This window comes from Mesoplodon mirus, assembly GCF_964341445.2.
Source record: "Mesoplodon mirus genome assembly, chromosome: 13".
NCBI classification, from domain to species: Eukaryota; Metazoa; Chordata; class Mammalia; order Artiodactyla; family Ziphiidae; genus Mesoplodon; species Mesoplodon mirus.
The window spans coordinates 17,144,178-17,166,944 of record NC_138989.1 but is presented as its reverse complement, the minus strand read 5'-3'; the positions used below and the strand labels follow the sequence as shown (position 1 = coordinate 17,166,944).

The 22,767-nt window shown below is 52.9% G+C and overlaps 1 protein-coding gene across 5 annotated transcripts in view; it reads right to left on the bottom strand.

The window, feature by feature from the left end:
- ACADS (acyl-CoA dehydrogenase short chain) overlaps positions 1-22,087 on the bottom strand; it is a 37,676-nt gene extending 15,589 nt beyond the window's left edge. For 2 of the 5 annotated variants that reach the window (XM_082641063.1, XM_082641064.1), the window contains exons 1-10: positions 21,944-22,086; positions 20,723-20,886; positions 9,151-9,300; positions 8,799-8,910; positions 8,205-8,356; positions 7,760-7,930; positions 7,552-7,689; positions 7,290-7,385; positions 7,024-7,080; positions 6,718-6,877 (exon numbers count right to left, since the gene is read on the bottom strand). In XM_082641063.1, coding sequence (XP_082497189.1) covers positions 6,725-6,877; positions 7,024-7,080; positions 7,290-7,385; positions 7,552-7,689; positions 7,760-7,930; positions 8,205-8,356; positions 8,799-8,910; positions 9,151-9,300; positions 20,723-20,886; positions 21,944-21,989 — 1,239 coding nt within the window. In that variant the 5' untranslated portion in view covers positions 21,990-22,086 and the 3' untranslated portion in view covers positions 6,718-6,724. Of the gene's footprint in view, positions 1-199; positions 218-6,717; positions 6,878-7,023; positions 7,081-7,289; positions 7,386-7,551; positions 7,690-7,759; positions 7,931-8,204; positions 8,357-8,798; positions 8,911-9,150; positions 9,301-20,722; positions 20,887-21,943 lie in introns of those variants that run through there. The other 3 variants (XM_082641065.1, XM_082641066.1, XM_082641067.1) reach the window with 3 other exon arrangements.
- Between the last annotated feature and the right edge of the window lie 680 nt (positions 22,088-22,767).

The window sequence follows — 22,767 nt, the reverse complement described above, 5'->3', positions numbered from 1 at the left end:
CTCAGTGGCTTCAAAAAAGAACCCACTGGGCTTCCCTGGTGGCGCAGTGGTTGAGAGTCCGCCTGCCGATGCAGGGGACACGGGTTCGTGTCCCGGTCCGGGAAGATCCCACGTGCCGCGGAGCGGCTGGGCCCGTGAGCCATGGCCGTTGAGCCTGCGCGTCCAGAGCCTGTGCTCTGCAACGGGAGAGGCCACAACAGTGAGAGAGGCCCGCGTACTGCAAAAAAAAAAAAAAAAAAAAAAGGTTAAAATGGTAAATTTCGTGTTATGCATATTTTACCCCAACTTTTTAAAAAGGGAATATGTGTAGACAAGCTGGCTGGCCCTCGAGCAACCTTTCCTCTCTCTGGTTCTGGGCAACTCTAGGGTGTGTGTGTGTGTGTATGTATATATGTGTAGGGGGAGAAATCTTTCTGCTAAGGAGAGGTACAGAGAGGTCACTTGATGTAAAGGCCGCATAATACATACAGCATTCATCCCATTTGTGGGGGAAAAATACATAACTGAGCTATTCGCAGATGCACAGCAAAAGGTCCGGAAAGAGGTACCCAAACTACCCCCCCAGAAGGGGACTGTCACTTTTTATCGTGAAAAGTGTATTTGAAACATTTACAGCGTATAGATAAAACTTCTGAAAGTTTTTTTTTTTTTAATTTTCAAAGTGGACATTAAAATGTAAAACCACTTTAAAAAGTGAAAGTCACACACTGTATGAGTCTTTTTGCAACTCTACAGCTGGCAAGTGATTAGCATCCAAACTATACCCATTGGACTATTACAAATCAATAAGGAAAAGATAACCCATAGAAGAAACAAAGGACATAAATGGCAATTCACAGCAGGAACCAGAACGGCCAATAAACAGTGAAAAGATGGGCAACTCCTCTAGCAACCAGGGATGCAAGTTAAAATCACAATCAGGTTGAAGAAAAATTGTCAAATCTGATGGTACCAAGGGATGGACACTCCTCCCCTGCTAGGAGGCTGTGCTGATGGAATCACCGTGGAGATCTGGCAAATATCTGTAAAGCCCAAGCGACAAACAGCCTGAGGCCAACAAGCCCACTTCTATTTAAATGCTCAGAAGATCTCACACTTGAACAAGGAGACACAGTCTAGAATGTTCACTGCACCATGGTTTATAACAGAGAAAAACTGTAAACTACCTAAATATAGTATATTTACACAATGGGACACCATACAGCAATCAAAATAAATGAACTAGAGCTATGTGTATCAATAGGGAAAAAAAGAATCTCTTAAAAAGTATTCGGTTTTTATAGAAAATGACATGGGGTCATGATGCAAATCTCAACAAATTTCAAAGAATTTAAATAATGCAGAAAATGTTCTGAGACTACAATGCAATTAAGGCAAAAATCAATAGCGGTGGGGGACTTCCCTGGCGGTCCAGTGGTTAAGGATCCGCTCCCACTGCAGGGGGCATGGGTTCGATCCCTGGTCGGGGAACTAAGATCCCATATGCCACACCATAGCATGGCCAAAAAAAAAAAAAAAGAAAAAGGAGAAAAAAAAAATCAATAGCGATGGGTATGGAGTCACCTTCTGGGGTGATGAAAATGTTCAGGAACTAGATAGCGGTGATAGTTATACAACTCTGTACATGTACTAAATGCCACTGAATTGTACTTTTTTTTTTTAAGAAAAATGGTTAAAATGGTAATTTTTTTGGCAGAAGAGCAAGTCATTTATTAAAATTGGAATTCAGAGTGCACATGAGGGTGTACTGATCAGATCTGCATTTTAGAAAGCTCACTTTGCCATCACGCACAGGATAGTTCATCTTTTTTTAAAATAACTTTTCTTATTGAAGTACAGTTGATTTACAGTGCTGTGCCAATCTAAAATGGTAAATTTTATGTGTATCTCACCACTATTTTTTTAAAAATCAATAACAAAAAATACTGTGGAAACCTCGTCTTAATAAAATACTACTCTTTCGGGACTTCCCTGGTGGCGCAGTGGTTAAGAATCTGCCCGCCAATGAAACGGACACGGGTTCGAGCCCTGGTCCGGAAAGATCCCACATGCCGCGGAGCAACTAAGCCCGTGCGCCACAACTACTGAGCCTGCACTCTAGAGCCCATGAGCCACAACTACTGAGCCCACATTCCACAACTACTGAGCCCGCGCGCCTAGAGCCCATGCTCTGCAACAAGAGAAGCCACCGCAATGAGAAGCCTGCGCTCCACAACGAAGAGGAGACCCTGCTCACTGCAACTAGAGAAAACCCGTGCACAGCAACAAAGACCCAATGCAGCCAAAAATAAATAAAATAATACTCTTTGAAACAACTGATAAGTCAAAGGAGAAAGCATAATGGAACTCAGGAAACTGAGTAATAATGAAAATACAATCTACTGAAATCTACGAAATGAAGCTAAAACCATGCTTAGAGAGAAATGCGTAACTTTAAATTCATTCCTTAGAAAAAAGACTGAAAAAACCAATGAACATTCATCCCAGGAAGCTGGGGGGAAAAAAACAGCAAATTAAATCCAAAAAAATTAGAAGGAAACTATAAAATTAATTTAAAAACCACAATACTGAATGTCAATAGTCAAAAATTGGTATTTTAGGGCTTCCCTGGTGGCGCAGTGGTTAAGAATCCGCCTGCCAATGCACAGGACACGGGTTCGAGCCCTGATCCGGGAAGGTCCCACATGCCGCGGAGCAACTAAGCCCGTGCGCCACAACTACTGAGCTTTGCTCTAGAGCCCTCGAGCTACAACTACTGAAGCCCTTGTGCCTAGAGCCCATGCTCTGCAACGAGAAGCCACCGCAATGAGAAGCCTGCGCACAGCAACGAAGAGTAGCCCCCGCTCACCGCAACTAGAGAAAGCCCGTGCGCAGCAACGAAGACCCAACACAGCCAAAAATAAATAAAATAAATTTTTTTTAAAAATTGGTATTTTAGAAAGATGATAAACCTCATCTTAATTAAGAAAAAGATAAAACACTAATAGTCGAAGTCAGGTATAAAATAGGGACTTCAGTACACTATCACTGCCCAAAAATACACACCACGCATTTTATTAGAGAAACCATCAGACTAATCTGGACAGAGGGACAGTCTACAAAATTAACCAGCCACTTTAAAACTGCCAATATCACCATAAACAAATTCATTATGTGAAACCGTCCTAGAATGAAAGAAACAAGAGACCCCTCAGCTAAATGCAACGTGTGATCCTGGACCTTAAACCACCGTGAAGGGCACTGAGAGGACTGGCAAATCATGAGTGAGGTCTGCAGACCATGGTTAAGCTTCCCAACTTTGGTAACTGTCCCCCTGATGTGTAAGTGAATGTGACTGTCCTTATTCGTAGGAAACACACACTGGGCACAAAGCGACATGACGTCTGCGATCTCCTTGCATAGTTCCAGTTCAAGGGGACCCAGGGCAGAGTTCAGCATTCAGTTCCGAGCTGGAGAAGCTTCCACTAAGGAAGGCCTGCTCCCCGTCCAAGCCAAAGGGTTGGTGGTTGACTCTCCCCACACCTCCTGTCCCCCCACAGGACAGGGAGACCCCCAACCCATGAGAGCATCCGGAAGACCTGGAGCGCACAGACTGGACCTTAGCGGAAATGGAAGACAGTATGGCCCTCTCTGACCTCAAGGCTGAGGTTCTTCCCAGACTCATCTAAGCAGACGCCCAGCTGGGGCGGCAGCTGGGAAAACAGGCCTGCCTGTTCCCTGGCCGGGCAGGCTCTGATGGCCCAGCCCTTTGCCCTGAAGAAGCGCTGTGGCCCTAGCTGGCCGCCTGGCCCTTCAAGGCCCAGAGGCTTTTCAACAGGTAGGGCAGACTGGCCCGACCAAGACAGGAGGGGCCAGAGTCCGGAGCAGGAGAGCTGGGTTCCCAGCCTGGCGTCCCAACCTGGGATTGGGGGTCGGGCTCCTCTGAGCCTCAAAGCTCCCTCCCTCTCCCCGTCCCCCACTGCCTAGAGGAAAGGTCCAGAGACAGCTTCAACCACTTGCCTGTCCCCTCACCCTCACCTGGGCCAGCAGCCAGGGCTACCTCGCTGGAGGCGTCGTGGAGCCATCTGAACGCCGCTGCCCCTGTTCGTGGGGTCAGCGACTCAGGGAGAGGCTGCCCTTCGCCTGCCTCCCACGTGGGACGGGTCAACCGTGACTGCTCCGGGGGAGAAGCCTGGAATCCCAGCCTGCTCCCCGCACCCTCGGCTTGCACCCGAGCCCAGGGCCCCGCAGAGGTGTGAGCTAGCTGCTTACCCGGAGAAGGAGGCAGCGCAGTCCACCAGACCGCAGGGCGGCACGGAAGCGGTCTCTGCGTCTCGTTAGCGGGATCCCTCTCCTGTTGCCCCTCGCGCCCCGCCCGCCTGCGCAGTGGGGGAAAGCGGGCCGCAGCTGCGCCTGTCGGCCCTGCGGGGCCCGGCTCCTCCACCCCGCACACCTGGGCCAGGTGCCCAGACCCGAGAGGCCCGCCCCGCCAACAGCGGCCCGTGGAGGCGTGTGCGCCCGGAGAGCCGCTGGCAAGGGAGTCTTTGCTCGGGCGCCGGGGCGCTGCCCGCGAGCCCAGTGCGAGGCCGGCGCTGGCGCGGGAGGGTGGGGGTGGGGGCTGGAGGCTGCCTCCCTCGTCCGCGCGGCGCCCCTCACCCGCACCCCTGCACGTGAACCCGCGCGCCGCGAGAGCCCGCGTGGTTGGGCGCCCACTTGATGGTGGCTCCAGCTGGTCAGGTTCCCGTCCCCTCTTCCCTCCAGAGACCTCACAGCAGTGGCAGGTCAGCTTCCCGGCCCTTCCCGCTCTGCGGAGGGCTGTCCGCACCTCTTCTGAAACTGTCTGCGGGCTCTTCCCGCCGCCCTCACCCCTCTGTTCCGTTTCTCCCCCAGAAGCTCCGCTCTCCACACCGCGCCACAGCGGTTAACAGCATGGGCTCCCCGCGCAGAGGCACGTCGGCCCAAAGCCGGCCCCGCAGCACTAGGACCCAAACCGAGTCCTCCTTAAACCAGCTCCCTCGCTGAGCTGGTGATTAATCTCTAACCAAAACTTCATCCCCTTTCTTATACCCTCTGGCCTCAGTCCTGTGCTAACTGAACGCTAATCAACCAGCGTCAGATGACTACAACTGCTGTTGTCAATAACACTGTTAATGTGCTAAAATTGCCATCACAGATGCCATTACCACACAAACTCAGGGTGTTTCTCCAGGGCAAGATGAGTTCACGGACCCCTGAGCCATGGGCCATCCGGCCAGAGAACCCTAAACCAGAGACGTCCTGACTCCCGGAACTACCATTAATCACAGAAATGATTAATCTCAGCCTCTCTGTTCTCCCCTTAAGAAACCCCCAACTCCAGCACCACCTGGAGGGGATCTGAGGCTTGTCTCCACTCCGTTGCTTGGGGCCTTCAATAAACACTTACGTTCCTTCACCACAACCTGCTGTCAGCTGACTGGCTTTGCTGCACCTCGGGCGAGTGGACCTGAGTTCGGTTCCATACAGGACCCTCTCACTACAGGCTCAGTGCTGGCCCTCGGTGAACAGATAGTAAGCAAAACAGAAGCTTTCAAAGTCTCCGTCTCCTTGGCTTTGCTCCTTCCCCTCTCCTCTCCCCCCAGCCCCTCTGCATCCTCCTTCCTCCTGCCCTGAGGCTGGCACTCACTCACCTGCCCGCCCGCGGCCCTAACCTGGCTGGCCTTCCCTGCTCAGCAGTCGGTCTCCTAGACACCCAAGCACTTATTCTCCTGAACTGCATCAACCCTGCTTCGTGCTGGAGCTCTCCCAGGGTGGAAATGGACCCTCCCGCTGCAGCTGGCTTCACATAATCTCAATCTCCCTCTCTCTCTCTTTCCCTCTCTCCCTCTCTCTCTCCCTCTCTCTCTCTCTCTCTCACACACACACACACACACACACACACACACTGTCTCTGTCTCTCTCTCTCTCCCCCCCCCCGTCCCTCTCTCTCTCTCTCTCCCTCCCTCTCTCTCTCTCTCACTCACACAGAGTGGGGGGTTTGCAAGAGAGCAGATTAAAGGACCATCTTTCCCTCCCCAGCAGCACCCAAGCAAGGACATGAGGGTCAGGGAACAGGTATGCTTTATTACTTAGTTCCCACAGGTGATCATCCCACAGCACGAATCAGACCACCCACCTGCACTCATTTATACTTCACAAAGAACAGGTTAATGGGACGCAGGGCAGCTTCCACAATGACCCAGCCCCAAGGCTACAGGGCCAGAGAGAACGCCACTTCTGCTTTGAGGCCTGGTCATTCCGGCGGCCCCCACCGCACCCCACTCCTCCAGACTCCTGACCTCAGAGGAAAGAGTAGACACCGGGTCTCACGCTAAGCGCCAGGACCCACAGAAGAGAACTGGGGAGTCCTCAAGTGGTAATTTCTCCCTTCCCACGGCCCAGCCTCCAGATGAAGAGAATAAGGCACAGTCGGTGGTGGAGAGGGAACAAAGCCAAGAACCTGAGCTGAGGACGGGCATCCTCAGACCACAGCCCCGCTTTTCCTTTCTCCCAGGCAGCTTAGTCTGGGGCGGATAGAGCTGAGGGCGGCAGGTCCACCCAGAAGACTGGGTCTGGGGACCCTGGCGAGAGGAGGCGTGGCCCCTGCCGTTCTGCCCCACAGGCCTTGACAGGGAGTCAGGGGGAAGGCCACGTGGCTCCTGCCCACTTTCCCCTGGTCCTCAGGCCAGCCCGGATCCCGGCGGGCACTGTTGGCCCTACCGAGGGTTCAGCTCCGGTAGCTCCTGAGCAGGTGCCCGGCGATCACCAGCCTCTGGATCTCACTGGTGCCTTCATAAATCTCAGTGATGCGAGCGTCACGGTAGTGCCGCTCGGCTGGCATCTCTGTCACGTAGCCCATGCCACCCAGGATCTGCATGGCCTAAGGCGGAAAGCAGGGGCTCAGGAGGAGAAGACCCCCACTCGAGGGGAAAAACAGGACAGGATCAGCCGGGGGAGGGGCAGCCGGCACACTCGCTGCTACTCAACCCTTGGGACCTCCCTCGCCCAGGCACCGGGGGCACTCACCTGGTGGGTAATGGCAGTTGCGGCCTCCGATGCAGCCAGCTTGGCCATTGCCGCCTCCTAACCACAGGGGATGGTGGCGTCAGAAACTCGACCTTGGGCGGAGCACCCTGCACATGGCCCTCAGCACGGTGGGCCTGGGGGAGCCACCCCTTGTAGCAATAAACCCACGGGCCCAAGGAACTGGGACCCCGCCCAGAGGTTTCCCTCAGTCCCTCCACCACGAAAGCTCTGGGCCGTGCCCAGGGAGACCCCAGCCCCACGGGCACCTTGATGAAAGGCCTCTTGTTATCCTTCAGCACCGCAGCACGCCAGGTCAGCAGCCGGGCACTCTCCAGGGCCAGGGCCATGTCCGCCAACTTGAACTGCAACAACCCAGTCCCACCCCAGCAGTCGGTGTCTGCCCTCCCTCCCCTCTCCCTGCAAGACAGGAGGGAGGAGGGCAGAGGACTCGGGAGCAGGTGAAAGCCATCTGGGAGGCAGAGCGGAAAGGCCACAACTCTCTCCCTCCGCGGCACCGTGCCTCGTTACCTGGATGACCTGCAGCTTGGTGAGGGGCGCCCCGAAGGCCGTGCGGTTCTCGGCGTAGTTCACAGCACAGTCGAGGGCAGCCTGGGCGATGCCCAGGGCCTGGGAGGCGATGCCGACGCGGCCCATGTCCAGGGTTTGCTGTGAGGACAGCCCTGTCAGTGGCCGGCCAGCCAGGCCCCAGGGCCCCCGCCCCCGCAGCTGGGCTCACCATGGCAATCTTGAAGCCCATCCCCGGTTCCCCCAGAAGGTTGTCCTTGGGGATGCGACAGTCCTCGAAGATGAGGTTGGCAGTGGATGAGGCCCGGATGCCCAGCTTGTCTTCCTTCTTCCCTAGCGTGAGCCCAGGCGTTGGCATGGGAACCAGGAAGGCACTGATGCCCTGGAGGCCAGACGCGCCCAGTGACTTTTTCACCAGCTCGAGGCCACGCCCCTCACACAAACCACCACAGCCACCAGCTCCGGTCCCTTCCCTCCACCTCCCTCAGAACCTCGCGGTGACGCCCTCTGCCGGCTCCTCCGGGGAAGGCGCTGCCCGGGGAGGGAGAGGGACAAGGACAGCGGCAAGTGCCCCAGAGCAAGAACAGCTCCATCGGACCAAGGAGGTTTGGATCTAGAAACTGAACATCTCACTGACCTCCCTTCGGGGTCCCCACCTTGTTCTGCAAGGATCTGTCCGTGCTGGCGAAGACCACAGCGGCCGAGGCCTCCCAGGAGTTGGTGATCCAGGCTTTGGTGCCACTCAGGACCCACGAGTCACCGTCTGCCCAGGCAGTGGTGGCGGCGGCCCCCGCGTCGCTGCCGTTCCCTGCCCCACACGCAGACTCAGAGTCCACCGCCTCCACCCTCCGAGGGCACCGCCACCAACTCACCCGGAACCCGGCCTCACCCCTGGCTGGTGAGCCAGACCCGGGTCCAAGGGATCAGGGTCTGGCTCCTGAGAGAAGGCTCGAGGGCCGCACCGGCTCCCACAGCTCTCGGGGTGGGGGGATGGGGGGGATGTGACAGCTGGGTGTCTTCAAGCCAAAGGGACCCCAGGGCCCAAGTCCCTCCCTCCCAGCTCAGCCGAGGCGAGCCCGGGCTCTGTGGCGATCCCAGCAGCCAGAGCTCCACCTCAGGCCCTCACTCCTGCCCTCCTGCCCCGGGAGGCAACGAGCAGCTGACCCAGCTCAGCAGCGGCCCCAGCCTGAGTCTGTCACCCCGATTCTGAGGGGAGGGGACAGGGGCAGACCACTGTCCCATGGTGATACCTGGTTCACTGAGGGCAAAGCAGCCAATTTTGTCGCCGCTGGTGAAAGGAGTGACCCACTGCTTCTTCTGCTCCTTGGAGCCAAACTTCAGGATAGGCCCCAAGTAGAGGGACTGGGGGGACAGTGCAGAGCAGTCGGAGGCCTTCCAGCCCAGAACACCTGCCCGCCCGCGTACCCACCCCCAGGCCTCCTCTCTCTAGAGGCCCACGCAAGGGACAGGTGCAGAGGCGGTCAGGGGCAGGGAGCCAAGGCCGGGCTGTGCCCCGGATGTGGGGCTGTGTGGCAGAGGGCCTGCCTACCCACAGGAGCTTCCCCTTCACCGGTGTATCCAGGGCCCAGGCGCGAGACTCACGTTGTTGACGCTCATGATGACTCCAGTGGAGGCGCAGCCCCGGCTGATCTCCTCCATGGCGATGGCGTAGGCCAGGTAATCGAGGCCGGCACCGCCAAACTCCTCGGGCACATCCATGGCCATGAGCCCCAGCTCACCCATCTTCTTCACCTGGCCCCAGGGAAGGATGTCACGGCAAGGGCAGCTGCCGGGGGACGGTGCCCACCCTTCTCCACCCCCAACCCTCCTGCCCCTGAGCCAGTGCCTGCAGAAACTCAGGTCATGTGGCCACATCCACCTACCCCGGGACCCCCGAGGCTGAGTCTGCAAGACAGCGCCATTCATTCAAGCCGTCCTGTCCCCCAATTCTTCCCCAACTCTACCCTGTGTCTACAGACACAACCAGTGAGCAGGCAGAAGGCACAGGAAGGCTTTGGGGGCCTCTGAGGTAGGGAGCAGAGCAGGGCAGCACGGTGCCACACAGACCGTCTTTCAGTCCCTTACACGCACCACACCTCCCCTCCCCAGCACAGGGCCTTTGCACGTGCTGTGTCCTGTCAGTGCCGCCCTTTATCAACTAGCTATTGTCTCCTCCCGTCCTTGGGGCTCAGCTCGAGCATCACTTCTGCTGCATGGCCGTCTCTGACCTCACTGAGTCCAACCCTTCAATCACACCCTCCTGCAGCGTCTGGGCCTCTCCTTAGTGGTGCTTGTGCAGCTGTAATCTCACACCTATTCACGGCCCCTGCCGTTCTGCCCCACAGGCCTTGACAGGGAGTCAGGTCTTTCTCCGTGACCACGAGGGCAGAGACAGTGCGGTTTTGTCCACTGCTATATTCCAATGCCAGTGAAAGAATGAATAAAGGGGAAGAAGCTTGGAATTTTTGACCTGGAATACCAGTGGTGGTCATCGTTAATTATCAATGCCCAACGCTGAAAAATGCTTTATGTGTACTCTTCAATTTGAGTCTCACCGAAGCTCTGTGAGGACAATGCTGAGTCAACCTCATGTCACAGGTGAGGAAACCGGAGCTCAGGGAGGTGAAGCAACCAGTTCGGGGCAGAGCTTGTAAGTGGTGGGGCTGGGACTGAAACCCAGCACTGACTCCAGGACCTCAACCAGCTCAGACCCTTCAGCAGGTTCCTAGGACAGATTCCTTACCCTCTGTCAGCCTGCTCCCCACCTGGGAAACAGGGACCACAACAGAACCTGCGTAGCTTTGAGAAGAAACAACTAAAACCAATGGCCTCTATGCAGCAGGCTGGGGTAGAAGAGGGACTGTTGCTTTTCATTAGAAAATCATTTTAGGACTTCCCTGTGGTGCAGTGGTTAAGAATCCGCCTGCCAATGCAGGGGACATGGGTTCGAGCCCTGGTCCGGGAAGATCTCACATGCTGCGGACCAACTAAGTCCAGTGTGCCACAACTCCTGAGCCTGCGCTCTAGAGCCCACGAGCCACAACTACTGAGCCCACGTGCTGCAACTACTGAAGTCCATGTGCCTAGAGCCTGTGCTCCACAACAAGAGAAGCCACCGCAATGAGAAGCCCGCGAACCACAACAAAGAGTAGCTCCTGCTCGCCGCAATCAGAGAAAGCCTGCGCGCAGCAACGAAGACCCAACATAGCCAAAAATAAATAAATAAATAAATTTATAAAAAAGAAAAAAAAAGAATCCGCCTGCCAATGCAGGGGACACGGGTTCAATCCCTGGTCCAGGAAGATCCCACATGCCGCAGAGCAACTAAGCCCGTGCACCACAACTACTGAGCCTGTGCGCTGGAGCCCACGAGCCACAACTACTGAGCCCACGTGCTGCAACTACTGAAGCCCACACGCCTAGAGCCGTGCTCCACAACAAGAGAAGCCACCGCAATGAGAAGCCTGCGCACCTCAACGAAGAGTAGCCCCCGCTCGCCGCAACTAGAGAGAAGCCTGCGTGCAGCAATGAGGACACAACGCAGCCAAAAATAAAATATAAATAAATAAATACATAAAAAGAAAATCATTTTATATCATTTGATTCCTGTAACTGTGTTCTTAGACTATGCTGACTTCAATGAACATCAGTAAGAATGTCTGCCATATTTTCTCATTTGTCTATAATTAGTATTACTTCTGTGATTATAAAAGTTTGATTCCCCCTTCCCCAAATAGTACTTACTTCATAGAACTGTTTTAAGGACTAACTGAGACAATATATATATAAAATGCTGAGCCCAGTACCTGGCGCGAGGTGAGTGATCGGTGGTGAATGGCACTGTTTAAAAAATTTAATTGGGGCCTCCCTGGTGGCGCAGTGATTGAGAGTCCGCCTGCCGATGCAGGGGATACGGGTTCGTGCCCCGGTCTGGGAGGATCCCATATGCCGCGGAGCGGCTGGGCCCGTGAGCCATGGCCGCTGAGCCTGCGCATCCGGAGCCTGTGCTCCGCAACGGGAGAGGCCACAACAGTGAGAGGCCCGCGTACGGAAAAAAAAAAAAAAAAAAAAAAATTTAATTGAAGTATAGCTGATTTACAATGTTGTGTTAATTTCTGCTATACAGCAAAGTGACTCCATTATACATCTATATAGTCTTTTTCATATTCTTTTCCATTATGGTTTATCACAGGATGTTGAATATAGTTCCCTGTGCTATACAATAGGACCTTATTGTTTATCCATCCTATATATAATAGTTTGGATATACTAATTCCAAACTCCCAATCCTTCCCTCCCCTTGGCAACCACAAGTCTGTTGTTCTCTACTTCTGTAAGTCTATTTCTGTTTTGTAGATAGCTTCATGTGTGTTGTATTTTAGATTCCACATATAAGTGATAACACATGGTATTTGTCTTCCTCTGACTTACTTCGCTTAGTATGATAATCTCTAGGTCCATCCATGTTGCTGCAAACGGCATTATTTCATTCTTTTTAATGGCTGAGTAGTATTCCATTGTATATATGTACCACATCTTCTTTATCTGTTCATCGGTCGGTGGACATTTAGGTTGTTTCCGTGTCTTGGCTATTGTAAATAGTGCTGCTATGAACACAGAGGTACATGTAACTTTTCAAATTATAGTTTTGTCTGGGTATATGCCCAGGAGTGGGATTGCTGGATCACATGGTAGCTCTATTTTTAGTTTTTTAAGGAACCTCCATACTGTTCTCCATAGTGACTTCACCGATTTACATTCCCACCAACAGTGTAGGAGGGTTCCCTTTTCTCCATACGCTCTCTAGCATTTATTATTCGTAGACTTCTTAATGATGGCCATTCTGACCGGTGTGAGGTGGTACCTCATTGTAGTGTTTTTTTTTTTTTTTTTTTTGGCGGTACGCGGGCCTCTCACCGTTGTGGCCTCTCCCGTTGCGGAGCACAGGCTCCGGAAGCGCAGGCTCAGAGGCCATGGCTCACGGGCCCAGCCGCTCCGCAGCATGTGGGATCTTCCCGGACCAGGGCACGAACCCGTGTCCCCTGCATCGGCAGGCGGACTCTCACCCACTGCGCCACTAGGGAAGCCCCCTCATTGTAGTTTTGATGGGAAGTTCTCTAAGAATTAGCAATGATGAGCAAGTGAATGGCATTTATTATCACTGAGTGACTGGTAAGTTCTTGTCTTGACAGTGATGTCTGGGAGGAGGGGCACTGGTGAATCTGCTGAACTTCCATAATGATTTGTGTCCCTCTATGAAACTGCTTGTTTGATTCTGCCTTGAGTTGTTCCCATGGGAAACTCCTGTAAGACTCTAAGCTTGGGGTGGGCCTGACCGTGCTCAGGGTCTCCGTGTAACACAGGGGAGGAGACGGCCAGTGCGTGGGAGGCAGAATGACAGCCCCCCAAAGCCGAGCACATCCTAATCCCCGGGACCTGTGAATATGTTTCCTCACGTGGCAAAACGGACTCTGCAGGTGAGATTAAGCGAAGGATCGTGAGGTGGGGGGCTGCCCTGGATGATCCAGGGGGGCTAATGTCATCGCAGGGTCCTTGTAAGGGAAAGACGGAGACAGGAGGGGCAGAGAAGGAGATGGGACAATGAAAGCAGAGGCTGGAGTGACTGGGATGCTGGCTGGAGGCGGGGGGGGGGGGGGGGGGCGGTCATGAGCCAAGGAATGCAGGCGGCCACTAGAAGCTGGGAAAGGCAAGGAACTGATTCTCCCCTAGAGCCACTGGAAGGGACGCAGGCCTGCCCACACCTTGATTTTAAGCCCAGAGAGACCCACTTTGGATTTCTGCCCTCCAGGAACTGTTGGATACTAAATGTGTACTATTCTAAGCCACTGAGTCTGCGGTAATTTGTTACAACAGCAACGAGAAGCTAGTACACAGTGATAAATGAGACTCAGAGCTCCAAGGGATGTGTCATTTCGAGAATCGCTTAAAAAAATTCTGTGGTCACCGCGCACCTGAGGCCAGCGGGGGTGATGCTGCTCAGAAAAGCTGCATCATTGCAGCTGGTGGGAATCAAGGAGGGGGTGGGAGTGGAAAGGAGACAGTGGTTGAGGCAGGGTCGTCTCTGAACACGACCCGGCGACTCACAACGCCCTGTGCCAGCAGGACCGTGGCCTCAGAACAGAGCCCCCCCCCTTTTTTTTTTTAATTTTCTTTGGTTTTTGGCTGCACTGCACAGAATGTGGGATCTTCATCCCCTGACCAGGGATCGAACCCATGCCCCTGCACTGGAAGCGCAGAGTCTTAACCACTGGACCGCCAGGGAAGTCCCAGAGTCCCTTCTGAACCCACACTTAGGGCCTGCAACAAACCTATTCCAGGGTGGAATAGTGTTTTATGGGGAATGCCTGTGCTGGGTCAGAAGCCAGGGCTGTATTCTACCAGGTGCCAGAAATACGCAGGGTCCCCAAGATTCATGCTCAGGCCTGGACAGGAACCCTGCTGAACTGCTTTCTCCGGCCAAACAGCAAAAGAGACTAAGCTGAGAAAAAAAAAAAAGCCCCAATTGTCTCACCCTACACGCTCCACCCATCTTCCCTGGACACTAAGACCCACCGCCTCTTCAGCCTCTATCTCTAGTACACAACCCTGGGATAAACGACAGATCAGCCGATCACACCATGACACCATTTCACCCCAAGAAACAGAACGGAAACCAAAATTCCCAGACGGAGTGTAGGCAGGACAAGGATTACCCCATTTTCCTGTCATGGAAGGGGGCTCACGTGCAGATGGTGCCAGTCCTGGGACACCTGGATGGGGAAGCCAGAACTCCTGGCACTCGTCTCTACACCACACTGCTGCCCTCTGGCTCTCCTGACAGTTCTCTCTGTCTGAATAAAAAGCTGTAGGAGTTCACAATGACTGCACCCAAGCGACTTCACTAGCATGCTATTTCCCCCAACCTTTCTCATTCTGAAGTGGATCTCGAGATTTCTGGCAATATGCCATGGCCAGCTGCAGGAACATTCTAGAAAAAAATTGGAGACATGGACTTCCCTGGCGGTCCAGTGGTTAAGACTCTATGCTTCCACTGCAGGGGCCACAGGTTGGATTCCTGGTTGGGGAACTAAAATACCACATGCCACACGGTGTGGTCACACACACACAAAAAAAACTGGAGACAATGGCATTGGAGAGAAGAGACAGTACAATCAAAAGGAAGAAGAGGGGCTTCCCTGGTGGCGCAGTGGTTGAGAGTCCGCCTGCCGATGCAGGGGACACGGGTTCGTGCCCCGGTCCGGGAAGATCCCACATGCCGCGGAGCGGCTGGGCCCGTGAGCCATGGCCGCTGAGCCTGCGTGTCCGGAGCCTGTGCTCCGCAACGGGAGAGGCCACAACAGTGAGAGGCCCGCGTACCGCAAAAAAAAAAAAACAAGAAGAAGAAATCAGGGACTTCCCTGGTGGCGCAGTGGTTAAGAATCCGCCTGCCAGCGCAGGGGACACGGGTTCAAGCCTTGGTCCAGGAAGAAGATCCCACATGCCGCGGAGCAACTAAGCCTGGGCGCCACAACTACTGAGCCTGCGCTCTAGAGCTAGTGAGCCACAACTACTGAGCCTACATGCCTAGAGCCCGTGCTCCGCAACAAGAGAAGCCACCGCAATGAGAAGCCCGTGCACCGCAACGAAGAGTAGCCCCCACTCGCCGCAACTAGAGAAAGCCCGCATGCAGCAACAAAGACCCAATGCAGCCAAAAATGAATAAATAAATAAACTTATATTAAAAAAAATCAGAAACAAAATAAAAAGCAGCAGCACACACACACACAAAAAGACCGTATGTTCAGTTGTATAAATCATTCCTGATTTAAGCATGTTGATGGTAACTGGCTAACAGCTGCCAGGCTCCCTAATATTTTCTCCCAGCAGCCTGACCTTCAGAGCGACCTCAAGGGGAACCCCTCAGAGCTGCTACTCACCGTGGTTACTCTCGGTCCCTTGTGTCTGTGAACCGGGAGTCCAGACCTGCATCCCTGACTGGGCCAAGCCTAGTGGTCTCCAAACTCCCAAGAGAAAATGTGAGAAAGAGAAGGACCCCTTCCCTAGCAGAGTGAGCCTTCAGCACCTGCTGCCTTCATATCTGGGACACGCTTAGAGGACACTTCATATGAAAACAGTGCTTCTAAGTCACTTCTAAAGCGCACATATTTAAAAAATCAAATTTGTCCTGGGACAAAGTCCCAGGGAGTCCGGGACTTCCCACCAGGGAAGTCCCAGACTCCTTTTAGAGAATCAAATTCCCTAACTTGTTGAAAATTTGTTGCTTTATTCAAGGGGAAGGGGCCGCGGGAGCCACCTCCCCAGTTCCCACGCTGGGTCAGTGTGTGCTAAGTGCTGGGACAATAAGGACACTCAGGATGACTTAACCATAAAATTCAAGTCCACAAAGTTCAGCAAACATCTGCTGAATGCCAAGCACTTACGGAGGGCAAGGAGGTAGGGGCGTGAACAAGACCAATCCCGGCCTTCAGGGAGGCAACTGTGGGAAATAACTGTGACACAGGATACACACCATCACGTGACAAGTACACCCAGAGAATTAGGGATTATGAACGAACGCTCCTGAAACACAGAGAGATGAATTCTTGCCGGGAAAGGTGAGAGGAGGTGCCATTCAGGGGACACTTCCAGGGTGGAATTCACAGAAGTCTGTGCACATGAGGAAGAAGAAAAATGGACTATGATTTGAGAGGTTTCTATGCGGTTAACTATCATCTGAGATAGGGCAAGAGGATGAAAAGCAGGTTTTGCACCTGATATATTAAAGTTACTCAATAAGGGACTTCCCTGGCAGCACAGTGGTTAAGAATCCGCCTACCGATGCAGGGGACACAGGATCGAGCCCTGGTCTGGGAAGATCCCACATGCCACGGAGCAACTAAGCCCGTGCGCCACAACTACTGAGCCTGCGCTCTAGAGCCTGTGAGCCACAACTACTGAGCCCACGTGCCACAACTACTGAAGCCCATGTGCCACAACTACTGAAGCCTGTGTGCCACAACTACTGAAACCCGTGAGCCACAACTACTGAGCCCGTGTGCCACAACTACTGAAGCCCACACGCCTAGAGCCCGTGCTCCACGAAAAGCCACCGCAATGAGAAACCTGAGCACAGCAAACGAAGAGTGGCCCCTGCTCGCCGCAACCAGAGAAAGGCCCACACGCAGCAACGAAAACCCAACACAGCCAAAAATAAATAAATTAAATTAAATAAATTAATTTCTTAAAAAGTTACTCAGTAAACGTTCACTGAGTGAAGGAAAAGAAACTGGGTTCAGTTTCATACATATAAATATGCACATATAGGGACTTCCGTGGCAGCCCAGTGGTTAGGACTCCACACTTCCACTGCAGGGGCCCAGGTTCCATCCCTGATCAGGGAACTAAGATCCCACAAGATGCTCAGTGCGGCCACAAAAAAAAAAAAAAAAAATGCACACATACATTTCCAGGTTCCAGAGTCCAAAGCTGGTTTGGAAACACCGTCTATTTCCTATTTCCTTTTTTTTTTTTTTTTTTTTTTTGCGGTACGCGGGCCTCTCACTGCTGTGGCCTCTCCTGTTGCGGAGCACAGGCACTGGACACGCAGGCTCAGCGGCCATGGCTCACGGGCCCAGCTGCTCCGCGGCATGTGGGATCCTCCCGGACCAGGGCACAAACCCGTGTCCCCTGCATCGGCAGGCGGACTCTCAACCACTGCGCCACCAAGGAAGCCCCCTATTTCCCTTTATAACATAATAGCATTATGTTATAATACATTATAAACTCATAACTGTTCCTTTTTTTTTTTCTTCCTCGGGGGCAGGGGTTAGGTTTGGACACAGAAAGAGTAAAGTTCCGCTTAGGTTACAAAACAAGCCAAGTGAGCAGAAACTGGCACTAGCTTTCCACCTCCTTCGTGGCCTGCCCACCTCTCAATTCTTCTCCCCTTGACTCTTCCCCAGTAAACCCACTTTTCTTGGGAGAAAAAAATTCTTCAGGAAAAAAATATTAGCAATCACTAACTAGGGACTTCCCTGGTGGTCCAGTGGGTAAGACTCCGCACTCCCAATGCAGGGGGCCCAGGTGGATCCCTGGTCGGGGAACTAGATCCGCACGCATGCCGCAACTAAAAGTTCCCGAATGCCACAACTAAGACCTGGTGCAGCCAAAGTAAATAAATAAATTTTAAAAAAAGAAAGAAAGCAATCACTAACTAAGCATCTCCTGTAGGCCGGTGGGATTGGGGGTGGGGGAAGCTCAGAGTCTACATCTGGCTCCTCCAATCCCAGCTGTGTGACTGCTGACCAAGAAATGTAACCCCTGGCTTCAGTTTCCTCATCTGAAGACTGGAGATCAATGAAGTAACTGCCTCAGGGTGTTTTGTTGAAGATTTAATGGATAAGTACCTGGAATACAGTAACCCCCAAATGATAGTTACTCCTGTTATTATTACTATCATCATTTTAAAACACTAGTGGACACACAGCACAGGGAGATCAGCTCGGTGCTTTGTGACCACCTAGAGGGGTGGGATAGGGAGGGTGGGAGGGAGGGAGACGCAAGAGGGAGGAGATATGGGGATATATGTATGTGTATAGCTGATTCACTTTGTTATAAAGCAGAAACTAACACACCATTGTAAAGCAATTATACTCCAATAAAGATGTTTAAAAAAATAAAAATAAAACACTAGTGGTATTATTTTTATTTTTGCAACCTGCCCTATTATCCCTGTGTCTACTGCTTTGATCCTTCTGCCTGTTTAAGCCCTGGATTCCCTTCTGTAATGGGGGGAGCTGTGACAGAGAATGATAAAAGCACAAAGCCAACCGGCCTCAATCCTTAGCGAAGGGAAACATTGAGCAACCTCTGCATCCCATCAGCCACCAAAATGAGGCAAGATCAGAAGATCTATTTCTCCCCCCCCCCAGCTCTACGACCTCAGGCAATTCCTACAACTGCTCCTACATCCACTAGACAAAGGAAATAATAGCAGGGCTCCTGATCACCTAACCAGATTACAGATATGAAAACACCTGTCCAAGATAAAACCAAATAAATGCTATCACTACTCTGAGCTAGGTCATGCATTCAGCAAGTCTGGACTGAGAAGCCTCCGGGTGCCAGAATGTGCCAGAAGGAAGGAAGCTGATTCTTTTGATCTCTTCCTTCCACATCCATTTCTGCCACTATTTAGTGGCAGGATTAATTTGCAAACTTTCCCGCCCTACAAAGCAAGAGGACTGGTGAAGAGTTGGTTGGTAGAAAGCCTGTTTCTACTGCCAGCTTTCTTGCACAAAGCAAGTCTATGTCTGTAATATAATAAGTATTATAATTTGAGGGAATATAGGAAAAATAAATCAAGTGGTCTGTCATTTGGCCAGAAAAGCCCCAATATACAGCCATGTCTTGGACAACTGCTCTGAGGGCAGCTCCAGAGTGTGGCGGTATGGAGGATACAGGGTAGTTTAGGCCCTTGACGATAATATTCCCGATTAGAACAGGGCTTCCCAGCTGGGCCTCTGGGACAAGCACGTGGCTAGTGGATGGAGCAGGGTTTTGGAGCCAATCACACCAGGTCCACTGGTCCATAGACAGTATGCCTTGGAAAATCACTTCACCTCTCTGCGCCTCAATTTTCTCAACTGTAATAAAAATAATAATAGTATTAATAGCTTCTGGTTTTCAAGTACCAGGCACCATGAACTTGACATATGTGATCTCCCACAATCCTTGCAAGCATTCCAGGAAGCCAAATGGAGATTAGACGTGCAGCTGGGGATGCCCTCGGGACTAAACGAGATGACATGATTTCAATGCTTAACACCTAAACGTTGCCCAACTAATTTTGGTGCTCAGAATGCCGCTTGCCTACCCCACTTTGAGCTCCTTGGGTATTCCCACAGTCCAGGCACAGTGCCCGATACATTGTGAACACACAACATTCACTAAGCTGGAAAAGTGGCCCCAGAGCCTATGAGGCATGTTAATTGTGATCACAACTCCTGAATTCCTCAGACTGGAAAACAGGCGTGGAGAAGAGGCCAAACAGATTGGCTCTTTCACAAGTTATGTACTCAACAAATACCTATTGAGTATACTATGTGCCAGACATCTTGCCAAGCCAGGGGATGGAGACAGCATGAACATCTCAAACTTGTCATTACAGATGGAGTGATACAACGGCACGGGAAGGAGGGGACTGACTGGGATCTCAGCAGCTGGCAGAAGACAGACTTGGGTTCAAACTTTAGCTCTGTAACTCATTAGCTCCATGACCTTGGGCACATTATTTAATCCTCTCATCAATTTGAGTTTCATCAACTGTACAAAAGGGTATGTAATAATGGCACCTTCATCTCATAGGACAGTTTTAAGAAACAGGTAAGCTAGGGACTTCTCTGGAGGTCCAGCGGTTAAGAATCTGAGCTTCGGGCTTCCCTGGTGGCGCAGTGGTTGAGAATCTGCCTGCCAATGCAGGGGACACGGGTTCGAGCCCTGGTCTGGGAAGATTCCACATGCTGCAGAGCAACTAAGCCCGTGCGCCACAGCTACTGAGCCTGCGCGTCTGGAGCCTGTGCTCCACAACAAGAGAGGCTGCGACGGTGAGAGGCCTGCGCACCGCGATGAAGAGTGGCCCCCGCTCGCCGCAACTAGAGAAAGCCCTCGCACAGAAACGAAGACCCAACACAGCATAAATAAATAAATAAATAAATAAATTTATTAAAAAAAAAAAAAAGAATCCGAGCTTCCACTGCAGGGGGGGCCAGGTTCTCTCCCTGGTCGGGGAGCTAAGATCCCACATGCCACGTGGTGCGGCCAAAAATAAAAATAAAAAAGGAAAGAAACAGATGAGCTAACCCATCGGAACTTAGGACAATGCCAAGCACGTGGGCAGTAGTTTCTAAGCATTAACTGTTACTATCAACACAACGCCCAGTACGTAGTAAGCATATCAACCAGCCACCATTATTACTGTTATTCCAGAACTTACATCCTGGCTATAGGCCTCATTCTGGACAAGGGAAACCTCCAGGGCATTTTCTGGGTCCCAGGACCACCCCCCCACCCCCACCCCCCACTTAGGGTTCCTTGATTGCAGTCTCAGTGCCTCTGGATGTCACTGTCACCAATCATCCTGGAGCTGATGGTACCCATACTCTTAAACTCTCACCTGAGCCGCTGGGAAGCGATGTTCCTTGTCCACCTGGGCCGCGATGGGAAAGAGCTCCTTCTCAGCAAAGTCCCGGCACGTCTGACGAAGCATCTGGTGTGTCTCGGGCAGTTCCACAGACTGGTAGATGGTATGTAAGCAACGCCAGTCCCGAGGCCGGAGAGCTGCCAATGAGAAGAGTAGTCAGTGGAAGGGGAATGTAAGAGGTCTTGCGTAGTAGTAGTAATAATAATAATAATAATAATAGTGATCCACTAACTGGGTGGTTCTCCACCACGGATGATTCTGTCCCCCAAGGGACATCTGGCAATGTCTGGAGACGTTTTTGGTTGTCTCAACCGAAGGGTGGTATGGAGTGGGTATAGGCCAGGAAAACTGCTAAACATTGTACAGGACAGATACCATGACAAAAAATTAGAGGCCCAAAACGTTGATAGCGCTGCTGTTGGGAATAGCGCTGAATGTTGACTATGCTGAACGCTTTGTACAACGGTCCCACTCAATCACCAGTGTGACACCAATGACAGCAGGAGCACAGCTCTGTGACCTCAGGCGAGGGTCCGAACTTCACAGGTTTCTCTAAATGTGGCGGACAGCAGTACTCAGCTCCTGGGCTGGGAGGATGAGATACTGACTGTAGCCCTTAGCACGGGGCCTGGCGGAGACAGCTCTCAAAGAGGGTCCCCTTTGTTATTATTCAGGGTGGGGGGTCCTGACCAGGCAAAGGAAGCCCTGGTTACAGGTGTCACTGCTGCTACAGCTGGAGAGAAATGAGAAGGTGGGAAAGGTACTGTATGCAATCAGCCACAGCGCTGATACTGAGCACCTGTAATATGCCCGGCACCTGTGATTTAATCCTTATAACAACTCTATGAGAACAACAGTATTACTGTGGTCATTTTACACAAGAGCCAGCTGGGGCTGACAGGGGCCGAAGGTCACACAAGCAGAGTGTGGGTTCAATCCCAGGGCTGGCTGCCGAGGAATGGCGCACCCTGAACCTCCGCGGAAGGTGCAATGAACGGAGGGGAATGTGGGTGCAGCGGTGAAAACTGGGCTGGGTCAGAGCAGCTGCCGGGGCCACGCAGGCGCAAGGAGCAGCCCAACTGGGGCAAAGGCCGCGCCTTGCCGGAGGGGCACCGCCAGCCCGCCTGCGTCAGGCGAGAATCGGCCTCCGGGACCCACGCCCGCCCGGCCCGCCCCAGGCCGGAGCGCACTCACCTCCGCGGACGGGGCCGCAGGCCCGGGCGAATAGCGCGGCGGCCATGGAGGACGGAGACCTGTGACTGCACTGGGTTTCTTCCCCGAGACCTCGGGCCGCCAGCGCGGGTTCCGGGCTGCGGGGGGCGGGGCCGGCGCGCGCTCGCGCTCCGGGGGCGGGGCCTGCCTCGGGTCCTCCTGAGCCCCGCCTCCCTCCCAGGAGATATATCAAACTGTCCGGTGTTTGGGGAAGTCTCCGAAGTCGGTTCTAGGCCGATCTTAAAGCTCTTCGCGGGGGGGGGCCCATCTCTCCTAAAATCCAATTCCGTGGCCTAAAAAGCCCTATCTGGCCTTCCCCCGCCTCCCTCCCCGGCCCCACGCCCGCCGTGCCCTTGCTGTAGCCTCACAGGGCAGCTTTTCTCTAATACTCGTAGCTGGTTCCTGCCTCCAAACCTTTGCAGGCACCGTTCCCTCAGCTGGAACTCTCCTTCCCTTCATCACTCGCTGAGGCCTGCCCTGACCGCAGGAGGCCAGTGTTTCCCCCAACACACTCTCCATCCCGTTGTTTTATTTATTCCTGGCACGTAGCATCTGAAATCTTATCAAGTCCCCTGTAAGTCTGAGCGCCAAGAGGGACAAGGATCTTGTCTTGCGCTGGTGCTCGTTATGTAGACATGGGGAGTTGGGTTGCTGGGAGGTTGTGCAGGTGGGGTGGTACTGCTGCTTCCCTGTTCCATTGTGGTCCCACCGTCTCACTCCCAACTTGGGGGCAGACCCCCCCAACCCCTCCACCGGGAGCAGGGGGCACTGGTCCTTAGCGTCCGTCAGGACGTGTTCACCCTGCC